Genomic DNA, 18,325 nt, shown 5'->3' on the forward strand with positions numbered 1-18,325 from the left:
ATATTCACTGTATATATAGGAATGTATTTGGGTATGCAATTATATTTACAGGAGAATCAGAAAGATTCATCACTATCTGATGGCCAGACTTGGTCCGGTTTGATGAAGGACTAGGATTGGAGATGGCCACAGGTGAAGGGCTGGTATTACAAAATTAGGTTGTGGGGGACATTTATTAAAATTGTGGCCAGTTGATATAAATTATGGAATATGAGAATCTAAAATATTTATCGAGAAATATGAATCAAATTATCTCAGTGGTTAAAAGAATTATTGAAGTTCTTATGAATTGCGGGTTCGAGCACACCAGTGATTGCGAGAATGATTGAACATTCATTATCAAATGGTTAAGAGTACTTAAATTTTATAATCATCTTTAGTTTAATAAAAAAATATATTTATCGAGAAACTAGGATAACTGCAAGTTGTGTTAGAAATACTAATCAAAACAGCAACTGCTAGTCTGCTAGTACAGACAGGTACCAAATGATTGTCTGAATGAGAAGAGAGGAACTGAAGCAATAGTGTTCATCCAAAAGTGTCATATTATACAAATCATCATCAGCTAAGACACACTGTTCATCAAACAGCAAAATCATGGGACTAAAATTTTCCATGCTGAAATTGCACAATTATTCTAAAATTTCAACACCACCTTGAATGCATTTGTATACCTAAGAGTTCCGTATCGGCATACGCATTCACAGTTCAACAGGAAAAGAAACATCAAACACAACAAACCGGACATTCATGGCTCATACCATATTAGTCTCGCCCCAAATGAACTTTGTTGGATCAGGCCCGCTTGACTACACACATCAAACAAATCATTCGATGAATGAAACAAAGAGCAGAAGCTTCCAAGTTCATACAATTGAGATAGCGGGTCTCAAGGAAGTTCGGACATTTGACAGACAGCAGGCATACTATTCCATGCACAAGAATCAAGGCCCCATGCTTGACTTGAGATAGATGTTCCAGCTGCCATATTCTTGTCCTCACTACTCAAATCATCACCAAGAAGGGTTGCTATGGAATTGGTCATGACCGTTTGGTCCTTATCGTAACCACAACCCTGCTCAAGCCAACTAGAAGCAAGTAATGTATCATGGCAACAACTATCCAACCGAATAGGAGACTTGTTTTTTATCTCGGGGGTCAAAATATGATCAGCTGGTTCTGATTTCACATGCGACTCTGAAAAAAAAATCCAAAATCAACTTACTAAACACTAGGAAAACAATAGAGAGAAGTTGAGCATCAAAATTTCTCGACAATACACTTGGAATATTAGTAAAAAGTAGGGATGATAACGGATAGCTAAAAGTAGCCAAAATCCAATCCAGTTTTTGCGGATTCCATAGTTTTGATTAAAAAAATATTGAATATGTGAATCCACTTTACTTGATAGGAATATCATTCGATATCAAAGTATGATTTCCATTTACATTTTTGTAAAAATATGTAATCATGTGTAGCAAGTCCAGATTAGAGAGGTACTAACCAGTAAAGGTTTCAGCGGGTGGCTGTCCATCCAACGAACTACCGCTTGCACTGATACACTCACTTAAAAGAGTAGTTGCTGAAATACCCATTGGAGAAAGAGGTTCGCCACAGTTTTCCCATTCTGTCTGACAAATGTTGAAAGTGAAACTTTCAACAATATCACCGGGAGTTGTAGAGTTTGAACTCTTGTCAGATGCATGGGTTTTTGCCCTGCTTAGAGTTTTTGACTGATGAAGTAAATCATTTAGCAGGCCACTATTACGGGGTGAAAGGTTATCTGACTCTGCTCCGCTGGTTGGTGGTGGTGACTGGATAAAAGCATCAACAGACTCAAGTAATGGTGGCGGGCTAGAAAATGTGCCCCAGTTACCTAATTCCGTTTCTGGATATTGGAGTGAAGGGAGCTCCAACTTCACAGCCTCGAAAGCAGGCTCTGAAGCAGAGAAATTGCCATTTGAAAGGGCATGGCTACCCGGGAATACACCAAATTGAAAGGAGTTCTTTGTTGCAGGATCTGGTTCAAGCGGAAAAGGCAGCCCAAAGGATCGAGCAGCCTTGTCCGAGATATCATCCTGAAAATGCTCAAACAAGGGGAATTCATATTTAACGGCAGCAGTGTAACCGAAGGAAAAGGTTGTAGCTTCTCAAAGACGCTTCTGGCGATGGATTGTTGGTGGCATGAAACTACAATATTGAGAACCTAGACCCTTCATCAACATGCTGCTTGTAGACATATCAGGAAGTTCAGGAACATAAGGCAGGACATTTTGACTTGCCTTTAAACAGTCAAATATGACCTCAGGTATATCATAGCTGTTGTTCTGCAAGATATCATGAGGTCCTTTATCCCCTCCATTAAATGCACCGGTACTGTGACTCTCCTGCAACGCTTGCAAGCACACTTCAGGAGGGTAGAGAGGTAACCCAGAACGCTGACGTCTCTTAATCCGGGTATTCCAATAATTTTTTATCTCATTATCTGTACGACCATGTAACTGAAAATAAAAACAGCGCAAAGAAAAAGTTTCAGACACCTAAAAGACAGATGAATACAAATTTGGTAAGTGAAACTTTTTCAGGCTTTGCGCAAGTGTTTAGCATTTCCAAGGTGGAATAGTGGCCACAGAATTCTGGAAAACATAAATTGCTATGGATCAACTTCTATGACAAAATAATCATAATTCTAATGATGAGGTTTATCCATTTTAAGGCACGACTAAAACAAACTAGTAATCAATCAATTGTTCAAAGTCTTTGTCTTGTAAATGTAGTAATCTAACACTTTTTTTATGTTCAATAAATTAATGTATTTAATCAATCATTAAAACAAACTAGTACATTTACAGTAATTGAACACTTACATGTGCAGCCATCCGAGCCCATTTATTTCCCATCTTTGCATGGAGTTCAATGATCAGCTGCTCCTCTTCTTGAGTAAATGCCCCTTTCTTCAGGTTTGGCCTCAAGTGATTTGCCCATCGTAAGCGGCAACTTTTTCCACAACGAAATAGTCCAGAGTGCTTCTGAACAGCATTCCAGTTGCCTTCCCCATGCTTTTTCACATACTCGATCAAAATTGCATCTTCAGCAGTCGTCCATGGTCCTTTCTTCAGAACAACTCCGCCACCTGAGCCTCCTCCTCCACAGTTGCCATCATCAATCAACGACGATTCGGTCTGATCCTTATAGAAAATTCCATCTTCCCTCTCATTTTTTGTGCGACTCATCTCTTAGGAATCACAGACAAACCCCCTTTCAACAAGTGAGAACCATCCAAAACCTGAAACAAGATAAAAGATGGAAGGCACGCAAAATTAAAATATCGAAAACTGAAGGAAACAAAGCACCATTTCCACTCGCTTTTTCATTATTACACCCAAAACTCCCATATATGCATTTATATCTTTCTTTTGTTTCCCCAATAAACGCGCTTTATGCATCACAACAAGCTACAAGTGGATCAACCAGCACACTCCTTTATTCAAATATTAAAAGAAGAAATGATGAAAGCATATATGAACAATTTAAATCTATGAAAAGAAACAAAAGTCGTTGGGATAATGTATCCACATCTCTCAACTTATAATGGATTCGTAAACGACAGAAAAATTCATCCACTCTACAGATAACATATTCAGAAAAGACAGAAAAAGTCATGGAGTACAGCAAGGTTGGGAACAGTTGACATAGAACGAAATTATCCACAGGATCATAGGTGGACTCACAATAAAAATTTAAGAGTTGCAAGAGTAATAAGGGTGACACTTATATTAGGGTGACAGTTGTGGAGGAATTATTTAGAATACTTCGGGCACTACGAAGGTCTGTTCTGGATGAGGAGTTGCCTGAGATACTCCGAACACCATAGAGGTCCACCCTTACACAAGTTATAAAATGCAGCAAACATTGATGTATGTAAACCATGTATCAAAATTTAATTCTATTCCAGAAAAGGAAAATTCGTTTCAAACTAAACCCTATAACCTAATTTTGAAAGAAAATAACCTATACTTTAAAAAAAATTACAAATTAAAAACACCCATTTCCAGAAATGATGCATAAATAAGCTCAGATAAAAAGTAAAATCCAAGATACATTTATTGCACTATGATTCTGTCATAAATTTATTCCAATATTACATCATTAATAAACTACAAGCTGAAATAATTGCACCATCAGCTATTTATTTACATTAGATTAACCAAAATCAACCAGTTTCAATTAAAAAAATCTGAAAAAAAGGAACTACACGAAAAAGAACCCAATTACCTGCCTCACGAAGACGCAAAATTCTGGGAAGATTTTTCCAAAAACAGAAGTTCTTTGAATGAGCTCAATTATGGTTCCTGATTGAACTGATAGCTGAGATCATAGCGAGAATTGAAAAATCTGGAAAGCAACCCAAAAAGTTAATTAGGGGCTATTTGTTTGGTTCTGAATAAAATTATTCAGCGTTGAATGTTGAACCGTTTAATATTCAGTGCTTTTGTTTTGTACCTCTTAATGATTCAGTATTGACTGACTCAGCATCAAATTACATTCTGAATGATTCAACATTAAAGTACATTCTGAATGATTCAGATAGGGGCGGACTTCCATGAAACCCGGGGTATCCCGGGCAACCCTTCATCCAGGGGTGGACCTCCATGGTGCCCGGGGTATCCCAAGCAACCCCTTCACAAGTGTCATCCTTAATCCAAGTGTCACCCCTCAAAAGTGCCCCTGGGGCTCTTGCAACCTCTGACGAAGGCTCCTGGGTCCGTCTCTGGATTCAGAGTCATTATCAAATAGCATGTCACATTCAGAGCTAATTCATACAGAACCTCTGAATCATTCAATATTTAAATCATTCAGCGCTTAATCATTCTGATATAAACAAACATCCTCTAAAATTACAATAAATTGCTTGATCTACAATCATTAATAAACGGACATTAAAATTCTAACCGCAATTTTGAGATAGAAGAAAAAGGATCCGAGAATAGAAAGAACAAAACATCGACTTCAGCAAACAAACGATTGCAAGAAAAACAAATGGGGAATCTTTCTAATAAGTTCTCATCTTCTTCTCTAGAATTTTGCGGATTTGGGTTAGGGGAGAGAGAAAACAGAATGATAATTCTTCTAAAAACAATTAACAATAAAGAATAGTGAAGGAAATGAGGAGAAAGGGAAAGCTAACAGATCATAAGATAGAAATGGATGAGCAAATGAAGGAAATAAAATATTTTTGTATTGAGCTTAATTAATAATTTGGCTAAATTATAGTCATAATGCTCTTAGAAAAATTAGTGAAATTTGGTTGATTCATTTTCATTCAAGAATTTAATGTACTCTGTGTGATAAAATTTATGAGATTCCCGAGAAGTTTAGGGGCTGGATTGAGGCTTGTCTGACCACTTCCAGATTTTTTATTGTTATTAATTGCACTTTGGTTGGTTTTTTCAAAGGGGGTAGGGGATAAGGAAAGGGGAACCCTTGTCTCCTTACCTTTTTGTCTTGGCCATGAACGTTCTTTGTAAGCTTCTGGATTTAGATGATGCAAGGAACCTGTTTCAATTTCATCCCAAATATAAGAAAATTAGCTTAACTCATCTGAGTTTTGCTGATGATCTCCTTATCTCCTGTAAGGGTTCATTGGATTCGATTATTGGGGTTAAGTGCATTTTGGAGAAGTTTTATGTGTGGTCTAATTTGAAGCTTAATGCTGCTAAGAGTGAACTCTTTGCTTCTGGGGTCAATGTTAATTCTCTTGCTGCAATTCAGAGTCTCTCAAGGTTCAAGTTATATCATCTGTCTGTTCGTTACCTTGGGGTACATTTGGTAGCTAGGAACTCTCTGAAAAGGATTGTTACCCTCTTATTGAACAAGTTAATGCCAAGCTGGGGCATTGAAGTAATCGCAATCTTAGTTATGCTGGTCGTTTACAACTCATTTGAGTTGTGTTTTTTGATGTTGTGAACTTTTGGTGTAGGCAGCTCATTCTAGCTCAGTCCATCATTAAGCACATTGAGCAGCTTTGTGCTAGGTACCTTTGGAAGGGTTCAGACTCTCCTGCAACAGGTGTTAAGGTTAGTTGGGAGAGGATTTGCTCCTCCAAATCTGAAGGGGAGACTTAGTTTGGAGGATCTTAAAACCTGGAACAAGGCATGTCTTTTCTCTTGTGAAGGACATTTTCGCTGGCTAAGGTTCTCTCTAAGTCACTTGGTTTCACGCTTATATGTGAAAGGAGTTCGGTTCTGGCAGATTGTTCCCAAGCCCCATTTTAGTTGGTGCACAAAGAGGATGCTGAAAACTAGGGAAGAGTCTTTCATGGTGCTGGAGTGATTGCTGATTGTAGTGTGGTTACCACCTCCTAGATCTGGTCTGAGGTCCGTATTAAGAATGTTGTTGTGTCTTGGCATAGACTAGTGTGGTGTCCTCTCCAAGTCCCGAAGCATGCTTCTATTGCGCAACTTACAATCCTGGGGAGGCTCTATACAAAGAATCACCTTTTTCGTTGGGATGTTGTTGATTCACATTGTGTTTTCTAAGGTCATACTGAAACTCGAGACCATTTGTTCTTTGCTTGTTCTTTTCGGGTGAGGTTTGGAAAGGGGTGTTGCGGCTGTGCAATGTTTCTCGACATGTTATGGGACCAGTAGTTGGCTTGGGCGGTTTCCTGCATGAAGGATAAATCATTGACTGGTGGTATCCTTAGGGTGGCTTGGAGTGCTCATATTTACTTGGTATGGCCTGAGCGTAACTGCATGATTTTCAATGGGCGTGCCCGCCCGGTTGAGGTCATTGTTGATTTAATTAAGGAGGTGTGGCCCCGTTAAGATTTTATGTTATGAAAGTAGAGTTTTTTTTTAATAGAAGTAGTTAGTATTATTAAAAATTAAAAATATTCAAAATTATAATAAGAGTTTATAACTATCATCGTAAACTCAATATACAATTTAGAAATTTTCATATAACATTGAAACTAACCACTTTAGATCATAAAATGACTATACATGGAAAGGTTAAAAATTCAACCGAAAGACTCGAACAAAAATAGATTCAAGCAAATCTGATTACATCGACAAACGAACCACAAAATAGAATTAAGCTATTGAAAGACTACCGAGAACCGTAAATCAGAGTTGAGCGTCATGAGTAGTTACCCACGAACGCAAAATCACGCATCCAAATTTAATCTGAATGTCCATAACAAGGAAGATCAACAAGATTTCAAATAAGCACAATATTGATCGGTCATGACGTCGTCAAATCCAACAATGAGAAAACATAAATAAAAGAACAATTAAACGATTGGAAAAAAATGAAAAACGTATCACAAAAGTTTCATAAAAGAAAAATTATTCTTATTTAAAAACTAAAAAGAAATAGAAAAGAGAATAATCAGTCGAAAACCAACATCAAAATCGATCTCGTTATAAACTTATATTATAAATTTAGAATATATGAAATTATATTAATGGAGAATAGAAAAAATATACTTAAATTATAGGGTAAAATACCCAATTTCTCACTAAATTTTTCTTTTTTTACTATTTCACTCATTTTACTTTTAATTTTTTTCAATTTACACACCGAATATTCACACTCCTTGTATTCTTGGTACTCGAACTTGGAATCTCAAAGAATATCAACAATTCATTTACCATCGATATCATTAGATTCATGCAAATATAATCTTTTAAATACATACAAGAGAACATCTATATATATGTATACATTAATGTTGTTATCCCACCTAACTCGTACAGATACACGTCTTTAATTTTGCAAAAATTAATCTTTTTAGCTAATAAAGTTGAGGGTAAATAATGCTTTTAGTATCTAAATATTAGTTTTGATCCTTTTTAGCACCTAAACTTTTAATTTGTTAAAAATCAGACCTAAAGTTTAGTTTTTGTTTCATTTTAGTACCCATTTAATGTTAAGTTTTGAAAAAATTGAAAGTTTAGGTACTAAAATAGACCAAAACTGATAGTTTATGTACTAAAACCGTTAAGTTTTTAACGACGGATACTAAAATGAAATGAAAACTAGATGTTAGGTATAATTTTGAAAAAATCTAAAGTTTAAATACTAAAACAGATTAGAATTGATAGTTTAGGTATTAAAAATGTAATTTATTCTAATGATGGAAAGGATCAAAATAAAATGGTATTGATAATTTGAGGACTAATATATAATATTTTAAGATTTACGGATCAATTTAGAATAAGATCATAATTTGATTTGAAGTCCAATGACTAATTTAAAATAGAAAAATAGTTTAGGGGATCTATTTTGGAATTAACTCTCATATTAATTAAACTTTCTTTTGGCTTCCTTTGCACAAACGGAAATATCTGCGAGCTCTGCATTTTCATTTAGCAATCGGTTCTTCCTCGACGTAAGTTATAGATTTCTTCTCTCCATTTTGAAGAATACCCTTTAATCCGTGCTGTTTATGAATTATTTTTTTCATGATATTTCGGTGGCTTTTAGCAATTAGCGTTTGAATTTAATGCAATATCATAGGGAGCCATGGGAAAACTGCTGGAATTAGGTAATGCTGTTTCTTTTCACGGTGATTTCTGTGGTGATTTAGAAGAGATTAATGGGTGAAATTTTGGATAATTTTGCTTGCTTAGGGTTAGAATTCCTCTGTCTCTGACTGATTGATTTGTGAGAGTTATTAGATGCATGCTAGCAAGTTTTCATTACGGGAAATTAGGATTTCTCTTTAATTTCTATATATATATATATTGCTTCATTCCTAATTCCACATCCTATGAGCTTTGTTGTTCTTTGATGTTTCCCCCCCTTCTATTTTGAATTTTGGTGTTTTGATCTCCTAGTAATTAGGTTTGGCGATATCCATTAAGTGGTTATCACCATCTTCGTCTCTTTCTCCTTTCATGTGGAATTAATAGCTTCGAGTTAAAACGCTTTGACTTTCAGAGTACATAGTGTTCGTTTTTAATAACTTGAAAGATCTAGGAAAGACGAAAAATTATGGTTATTTGAAGTAAAGTTTGTGTAGGTATTCCAAGGAAGATTTCATCTACACCAAAATTGCTTTGGGGACTATTATAATTATTACAATTATGTTAGTCAAGCACATGCTTATCTAAACAGGAATAACAAAGGTTTGATTTTCCAATGGAACAATTATTTGTATAGGGTTTGAATAAGGTAGGTAAATTGTAATTTGGGGTGCTAAAGAGAGAGAAAAATTGTTTCCTGGATTTGTTTTCCTCGATAAATTTGTCCTTCCCTCAAAAGTTTCATGTAACAGCTGAAGAGAAATATGGGAGAAGGAGAAATCTTAGAACAAACAAGATCTTTGGCAGCTCCTTTTGTCTTCTTCATTGTCTTCGTATTTCAATTTGCCACCAAACGTCTCCAAGATTTAAAGAGGGTACCAAATTCTGCTTGATGTCATATATGGTTGTTTAACTTGAATGTTCTAAATTATCCTGTTATTTTTCACAATGTTGATTAGATTTGTGTTTTCATGGTTAGGGAGCATCGAAAACTGACAAGGAAATGCAGCTTCGTGGGGAGATTAAGCAGCTTCTGAAAGAGGCTGCCTCCTATTCACAGTAAGTAATTTAAATAGCGGTTAATTCCATTTAATCAACTTAGCAATCACATTTACAGGATAAAGAACATCTATTTTGCTTCATAGGCCATCTACCTTTGCACAAGCAGCCAAGCTTAGGAGGATGGCTGCTGCCAAGGAGAAGGAACTTGCAAATTGTGAGGCCACTTTTGTTTTTAGCCTTATGTTAATCACTTAATACTTTTTCCATTACATAATTATATGAATTTAATTTCTCAACAATCAAATATATTTGATTCAAGTTACTCTGACTCGGGTGTAGTATCAGACAAGTATGCATCCAACATGGGTATGGTCAATTTTTTTTTTAAGTTTTTCCTTGTATTTGGATAGCCATTGGAGTTGGTGTCCCCATATCTATTTGTTGGATACAAAAGTTGAACATGGATACTTTTAGGAAAATGGAGAGTCCGAGCAAACATATTTTTAATAGTGTCTAATTTGATGTAACACCTGGCTTGTAAACAATGTTAAGGGGAATCTGCTATATAAATACTGTTATGTTTAACAAGCGAGGAGAGTAAGGATTAATTTAATCCTGCGAGATGAATGGGATCAATTTAATTTTTGGTATGGAGTATACTAATTTTAAGTAGAGGAAAATTGTTGGCTTCAATTGAACTTTTATTAGATATTCTTTCTGTTTTCATCTATATTTCTTTTCTATTTCAAGAAAGAAAGCTTCATCTACAAACAGTCACTATAATCTAGTTGTTTCCTTTTAACCCTTGAGTTGTTTAATCATATCACCTGTACTTACAGAAGCAACATTTGATTTTCAGATCAGGCACATCTTACCCAGGAGGTGAAACAGTCGTATGATTTGTATTTGAAAGTTTTGTTCATCGCAAAGGTCTATCTCTATGTAACGAAGCTATCTAGAAGTTTGTATATTTTGTTGGTTTGATTGGTACCCTAAGAGATTTATGGTCTGCTCGTGCAGGTCTTTGTTCATATTGTGTTAGTCTTTTGGTTTTGGAGCTCTCCTGTTGCTTCTGTATCTCAGCATCTTGTGCAACCCTTTGGTAATGCACGATAATGATTTTTGTGAAATATTGTCTTAGGCCGTTAGCTTCTTTGACTGTTAATTACAATTTGCTTAAACATGCTTGCGTCGGTATACATGTTCATAATGACAACTCCGAAAAATAGTTAAAAGCTTGTCCCTTGGATGTCGAATGAATAAAAATAAATTGGAGCAGAAAGCGTTTGCATGAAAGCAAATGGTGGGGAAATATTAATGAAACAAAATAGTGAAAAATGGGTTGTTTTCCTATTGAATTACAAACATCTTATTTTGCAGGGAGATTGTTGTCCTGGAAGATTTGGGGTTCTTCAAGCAACTATGTCCAGGTAAGAATTCTTTTCAATATTTAGCAACTCTAACCTATTCCATAATTTCAATTTCTTCCTTCTATGATAGCAATAGGATTCGAATTCCGTCTCTGGTTTTCTGTTTGCCTATTCCAATTGTTTATAACAAGGCATATCTAAAAACTAGAAATCCATATTGAGGTGTGTGGTGCTATGAGCTCAAGTACTTTGCCCTGGTAGGACTTGCCCGTTTCTTGCCCGAATTGAAACTATGTTGTTATAGGGATGTGATCCTCCAAGAACCACCAAATATATATGAAAAATGTTCGATAAACTGAACATACACATGCCTATATCTAACAATTATCTAAGTTCAAGTTACACAGGAAGTTGATTGGTTTTGTTGTTAATCTCCTAAATTACAGGTTGGGATCATACCCTGGTTGGTATTGTGTTCTAGGGTTTGCAAGTTTGCTTGTCGAATCGCTTGAGTAGCACAAAGGATTTGATTAGCACTTAACAGCATGCTTTCGATCGATGCTTTCCATGTTCATATTCATGGACATCTGCTTAATTTTGAGAAATTCATGTGTTTTATTTATCAATAAATAAAACTAAGCAATTTTGTTTTGTTTGTCTTTGTTCATCTCCTTTCTTCTACCATTTGCTTAATATTGTTTGCTTAATTTCTATCTTATAATATCAATTACATATAATTTTGATGTCTTTTCTTGAACCCCAAATATGATACATTTGTTATATTTCTAAGCATGAAACTGGAACTTTTCTGCAATTATTCTTTATTATTGTTTATATTTAATTAAAGGTAATCTTTTCTTTGATCCATCTTCCATCGCTTCAAGGCTCACCGAAAATATAGAACAAACTGGCCGATGATCGGAAAACCTTAATTCCTTCCTTTCATACGAAAGCTGACGCATGCAGCTTCCGCTTCCGCGCCATAGTATTCTATCACACCTGAAAACTCAAAACCATTAGAATCTGCTATGAGAAAATCCAATCGATATGCTTGATCAAATCGGAACGTAAATTTTCATTAAACTGACCGGTCCAATCAGCTTGATCGATTACCTAGTTAATCGATCATACTGAAAACCTAAAATCTAACCTGTTGAAACTCATGTCCGATTTTTTTTTTCTGGTAATCTAATAATTGTGAATACATACCAGGCTGGAGTTCTCCTTTTGCTTTTGGTTTCAATTGTTTCTCCGGCATAAACGTCCGAGTTAAGAGAGTATTTGTAAGTTGGTGCAAAGTATATTTTTCCTTCTTTCCATCCGTTGAATACTCGACCCGCCTCCATTTCGTTCTTCAGCTGTGTATCCAAATGCAAAAAATATTTCTCGTATTAGCATACACATCAATGACTTATATCTGCCCGAGTATCGATGTCTATGTTACTGTATTCTGATGACAATGCCGGGTACATGCACACTAACACCGGAGTCCAAGTAACCGGTAGGCGGTAACATATGAAGTGACTCTACTAATCCTGGATTCAATTAGAAACAGATGATAAAACCTGTTTTACTTGGACTTGGATTGAGCATTGGATACGAATATGTATCTAGTTATTTAGAGGATCGTACCCTTATAGTCAGTCTGAATGCGTCGTATACGATACTTCAGAGAAAATAAAGAATCCATATATTGACATTTTCCACCATTTTCGGGTTTTATTTTCTACGGTATAAGGGATTACCTGATCATTGTCATACAGTGCATCCCAGGCTTCCTCTTTTAGTAGCTTTCGGGTATCAGAGTAGCTTAAAGCTATCCTGTAGTTCAAATCCCCTAGCCATATGACCCGACTGCGGAATTTTATCGACGAAAAAAATGTTAAAAAGCCAAAATTTCTGAAAACCTAGTCTGAAAACTAGATCGGGATTTGACAAAATTAAAAAAACATTGGTTCATAGCTTCGTAGATGCTTACTCGTGATCCACAATTTTTTCTGGCACCCTACTGTTCATCGTTTTGCAGATCCTCGGGAACTGCGTGTTCCGGAGTATCTCTGTGACATCTGAATTTCTCCGGCGTTCATCACCTTCTTTCTCTCCAGACGCCAAATGACTGCACAAGAAACAAAAGCTTGTCTTGTGGAAAAGCATACTCACCGAGATACAACCCTGCATTCGAAAATGTTCATTTGACATATGTATACAAGTAAACAATTCACCTCTCTAGCTGTTTCGGTTCTTGACTTACTTTGTTTCCAAGGCATCCGAGGATTCCGCAACCTACACAGGAAATCCGCATGTGGCTTACATATTGTACAAGCTCTTTCCTCATCCAAACCGTGAGAAAAATTCCAACCATTTGCTTGCTTGCTACAAGGCTATACTTCATGGAGTTTGCACCAGGTGTAGGCATTAAGTTGCTAGAGCCGTCTTCATCATCTTCAGACGAAATATCATTTTCATTCGTTTGAGATTGTGGACACCGGAAACAGAATTCTTTGCTGTTCTTCCTTTCCAAGTCCGTAGGGCAGTTGCAACTCTTCAGCCTTCGCTTACTCTCAGTCCTCAAAGCCTTGCTGGCCTTTCTAAGCGAAGTTTTCGGAAAAACCAGAGAACCCCCTGGAGAAGAGATGGATTTCGATCCTCTTAAAGGCACATAGTTCACCTTGTTGAGTGACTGGTTTATTAAGGCGAGCCATTTCACTGCGGGCTCGTTATCCTCACTAACTAGCACATTTCCAGCATTCAATGGAACACTTTCCTGAAAACTAACAACCCGAAAGAACTATTCAGAATAAAAGAATTTCATTTCCATGATAAAAGCATATCCAACAAAAATAAAATCTTGGAAGAAAAGCCTTCAAAACCGATCTTTTTCGTGTCAACTCAACCGGCTTATACTGCCTTTAGCACAAAGCTGTGTTGCTCCGACTCTTATACATGTACCCAACACCCGAATTCAAGCAATATAATCACAAATTTAAGAACTAGCACCCATTAGATTACGAGAAAGAAAGTTAACTTTCCTGCAAATCTCTCCGGTTTTTCTTTTGCGATCATGTTAACCAAGAAGAAAATTTTAGTTCGAGAACCCAAAACTGAACAACAATCCGGGAATCGCAAGGTAAAATACAAGAGAGATTGAGAAAATTTACCCTAACACATATATGTCTGATTCTTTACGAAGAAGAATATCATCGAGGTTGAGTTTGCTGTCCGGAGATTTGCCTCCTACATTCCATGTTGCGACGAAGACACTGACCCTAAACCAAACAAAACATGGGAAACAGTCTGGTTAAACAACTAAGCAAGCCTGTCGTCCTCGTCCCCAAGAGCTGGAGCCTGGAGATAAAGAAAAGAAAAATCTCATCTAATGACTACCGGAAGGACGGATTCTCATTAGCAGCTTTTGTGCTCTCGCCCCTCGAAAGCAATCCTTCTGTAAAAACAAACAAAAACCAACAAACAATTCGGGTAAGATTCAAAGATTAGACACAAGTTTTCCAGAATTCTTTACGATTTATAATATATAAAAGAACAAGAACTTTCTTTTTCGACGAAACATTGTCGCCCTGAAATCAAACACTCGATTTCCCATCGGATTCGAACCAAGAACAAGACTATATAAGAGGCAAAGAACGAGGAAAAAAGAAGACATCAAGAAAAGTGGTGGCGAAAGCTAAGCTATCATTCTTACTCTTTGGATTAAAGTTTCAGACAAGAATATATTCTCAACAAATTGCCATTTTTTGTTTTTTCCCTATGGAAATTGTCTGAGTTTATCTATACATATGACGACACCACTGATACGAATACATGCTTTTGTCATCACAGCAACTTGGATTAACCTCATCCTCTAATCCCGAAAGATAGAAAGATGGAGCTTTGGACATAACTCGTTCGTTCATGCAGCAACTCTTAAAAGGTGACATCCAGTAAAAATGAGCCTGGACTCCCGACATCCAAAACCCTCTCTAAGTCTCAAATCCGAATATCTTTTGTACCAATAAATAAAATAGATAAATAAAAAAAATAACTCTCTTGTTCCCATATGTCATATGTAATGGGGAAAGACAGATAAGATAGAAGGCTGCCCCCAACACCAGGATAAGAGCAACTTCTGTAGAATGCCTCCGAATTATGAAATACCCTCCGTGGGACTCGATCCCACGACCTCAAGATTAAGAACTTTGTGCTCTACCAACTAAGCTGAAATGTATCTTTGACAAAATAACAATGTACAAACATGGAATGGAATTTATCCTATGAAGAACAACATTTTTGGACCAAATAATTATATAATGGTATTTACACATGAGATATGATAAGGACACTTTATTTTCTTTTTCCTTTTATTTTGGTTCCAAATGCAAAGCTATCTTCTAAGAGAATAAAACTAAGATAATTGGTAAATTCTATGTATTTGATACTATAAGCACTCACCTGAGGAACCAAATCTAACTTCAATCTCTTTATTTCATTGATTTCTTCCCTTCACACTCAATACTTTACCAATCAAAGACTGAAAAATAAAACAAAGTATATATTAACAAAATAAATTGGAAGCATTTAACAAAGAAAATAAGTAAAAGAGGGGAAATTTACTGAAGCTTGCTGGTTTGTTCTGTCTTGATTCATCAGAGTCATGCCAGAAAATCCAACCCCAATCATCAGGAAAAAGAAAGAAACTTACCTGCAATAAATCAATACAGAAATAAGAAAGAACATAAAATTATGATTAAAAACATGAATTTAACAAGAAAATTATTGGCATTTTTTTTGGGTGGCGGGGTGGCGGTGGGGGTGTTCATTGATCAAATAAGAAAAATCCATACTTTCTTTTTAGAAACCAATCACAGAATGAAAGTTTAATACTTTGGATTTCAAGTTTATAAAAGGAAGGAAGTAGTCAGCTGATGCAAATATGAACACAAACACACACAGGGAGACACAGCCATATATTTATAATCATATGTAAATAATTGTTTTTTCCCTCATATTTTAAATGCTTATAGATGAAAATGAGAACTTAGTTAAAAGATGGGGTTGAAGGAGACTGAGAGGGTCAAAGTCTCAGAGAAAAAATATGTAAGGAAAAAAAAAACTAGGAAAATGTAAGAACGTTGAATGAATGTTTTTGTTTGGTTGAATTGAAAGCTGAATTCCAATGGCCAATTGAAAAACAAAAAGATGTCTGGCTTTATATTCATCGTTCAAACATACACAAACAAGATTAGGAATCCAAATTTGTTTTGTTTATTTGAAAGTTAATAAAATATAAACATAATGGTTTCTCCTTTTTGTCGTTTGTTTGGTCTGATTTTCTCGAGAAAACTTACCATTTTTTCCGTATGTAATAAGGTAAGGGAAGGTATGATAGTAGGCAGTCCCAACATATTGAGAACAACTTTCGTGGAAGACCTCCGAATTATGACATGTTTCATGTCATATGACATGCTTCATGCTTAGGCGGTCCACATCAGCTGTATAAGATTAAGAACCCAAATTTGTTTTGTTTATTTGGATGTTAATAAAATATAAACACAAGGGGTTCTCTTCTTGTAGTTCGTTTGGTCGGATTTTCTCGAGAAAATAAAATGAATATAAATACCCAGTAAAGAAGCTTTATTGTTCAGAGATAATATTAAGAACCCAAATTTGTTTTGTTTCGTTGAATATCTATAGAATATAAATATTGGGTTTTTCGTAGTTTGGTTCGTCGGATTTTGAGAGACGATTTTCTCGAGAAAATTAAATTAAAAAATAGAAGAAAAAAATCCCAAAAATCTGCACGGTCAAGGTGGGGGATCGGAATCTTAAATATCTCTTACATAAAACTCTTCTAATTATTTATTTTATTTGGGGTAAAGAATTTAAAATATGTTTTCGTTTGATTGTTATTGTTTTTGCTTTGATTTGATTCTTTCTTGGAAAATAATGAAATCTGGCTTTTTGCCTTCAGATTTGGTGTTTCTAAATAGCAAGTTCTGTAAAAAAACATATGGAGTATTAGGTTGAATCTACACTCCGGTACAAAATCCGATTCAAAACAATCAATTTATAGATTAAATATCTATGATTAAACTAAAAAAATCAATTTTGATCATTAAAAATTGAATAATCAATCAATTTTTCTAATAATTGATAAATTATTTTCAAAATAAAATCATTGAATCAATCAATTTATTTAAAAATGGATATATTATTTCAATTTAATAAGTTAATATAAAACAAACATTCTAATAAACATTCATTTTGATTATAAAAAGATATATAAATCGACCGATTAATCGAATTAATAAAAAAACAGATAATTTAATAAACATTGGTTTTGATTATAAAATGATAGTTAATCGGAAATAATGAGCTATAATAATGTAATTGGATCGATCCATTTAATTAATCGAAGTAAAAATGATCATACTGACCAGCTCGAACTATATGGAATCACTAATCAGATAATCATACATTTCTTTTTTTCATAATATGAGGTAAGTATAAGACAATATCCCTTCGAAGATAACTCTCAACCTTTCAACATTGAACGCTCGCACCCCTAGCATCTATGGTGCTCGAACCCGGATCCTCAGAATAACAATAATTTTTTACCACGGAATCCAACCAATAATACAATTACATATACAATTATACAAATATAGTACAACAGTATTTTTTAAAAAAACTCTCGAAACTTTGAAGAAACCTTTGTATCCAGTCCAACCAGCAAATAAATAGTCGGAGTTCGAATTCTAATATTGTAAATGCAGATAATCACTTCTATAATGGGTCTATGTAATGTACGATCCGACTAATGAGTCGGATTCCGGTGGTTATAAAAAAACAGCTATAACATTCAGCAACCCATTCATCCATAACTCATAAAAGCTTTGCATTATCCTTGCAAACTACTTGTATTCAGCTCGAACTCGGTGATTGTTGAGTTGGTTTCAAACTCTAGCAGCTCGAGATATCGGGCAAGCTTAATTCAAGTATTCTAATAAATCGAGCTTTAGTTCAATGTCGTTTTGTTACTAGTAAATAAGGCTAATTAAGAGATCTTAAATAGTTTGATTTTCATCTTGAAAATCGACCTTGAACTTTAAAAGTGAATCAATCTAGCTTGAACTAGATTTTCATCTAGAATTTCGAATCGAGTTCAAGCTTCTTACATCTCCCTAGTAACATTTTCCAAACAAAAGTGTTAAAAGAGATGGAAAAAGAAAAACTAAACATGATACAAGACAAGAAATAGCACAAATATGATATAAATAATCGAATGAGTTGAAATTTTTATAAATACATCACCCTTTAAACACGAGTACAACATAGACTCTGGAATATCGGACTATCACCTAGGAACGAAATTCTATTTTACTTTTCCTACCGAGAAACTAAAGTTCATCTAATTCTGGTTCATAC

At 35.2% G+C, this 18,325-nt stretch overlaps 2 protein-coding genes and 2 pseudogenes across 2 annotated transcripts; 2 read left to right on the forward strand and 2 right to left on the reverse strand.

The window, feature by feature from the left end:
* Nucleotides 1–751: 751 nt before the first annotated feature.
* On the reverse strand, nucleotides 752–4,406 carry LOC120205117 (annotated as a pseudogene).
* Nucleotides 4,407–5,511: 1,105 nt separating this feature from the next.
* LOC120205071 lies at nucleotides 5,512–6,333 on the forward strand. The gene is made up of 3 exons (XM_039205012.1): nucleotides 5,512–5,876; nucleotides 5,981–6,077; nucleotides 6,253–6,333. Exons 1-3 carry the CDS (start codon nucleotides 5,512–5,514, stop codon nucleotides 6,331–6,333), a joined length of 543 nt encoding a protein of 180 aa, XP_039060943.1.
* A 1,978-nt stretch (nucleotides 6,334–8,311) lies between these two features.
* LOC120205042 lies at nucleotides 8,312–11,478 on the forward strand. Its single transcript, XM_039204990.1, has 8 exons — nucleotides 8,312–8,395; nucleotides 9,284–9,406; nucleotides 9,511–9,590; nucleotides 9,677–9,747; nucleotides 10,393–10,463; nucleotides 10,554–10,635; nucleotides 10,914–10,963; nucleotides 11,350–11,478. The coding sequence occupies exons 2-8, from the start codon at nucleotides 9,296–9,298 to the stop codon at nucleotides 11,413–11,415; spliced, it is 531 nt and encodes a 176-aa protein (XP_039060921.1). The 5' UTR covers nucleotides 8,312–8,395; nucleotides 9,284–9,295; the 3' UTR covers nucleotides 11,416–11,478.
* Nucleotides 11,479–11,727: 249 nt separating this feature from the next.
* LOC120205072 lies at nucleotides 11,728–15,592 on the reverse strand (annotated as a pseudogene).
* Nucleotides 15,593–18,325: the final 2,733 nt, after the last annotated feature.

Source organism: Hibiscus syriacus, unplaced genomic scaffold (genome assembly GCF_006381635.1).
Source record: "Hibiscus syriacus cultivar Baekdansim isolate YM2019G1 unplaced genomic scaffold, ASM638163v2 tig00012104_pilon, whole genome shotgun sequence".
NCBI lineage: Eukaryota > Viridiplantae > Streptophyta > Magnoliopsida > Malvales > Malvaceae > Hibiscus > Hibiscus syriacus.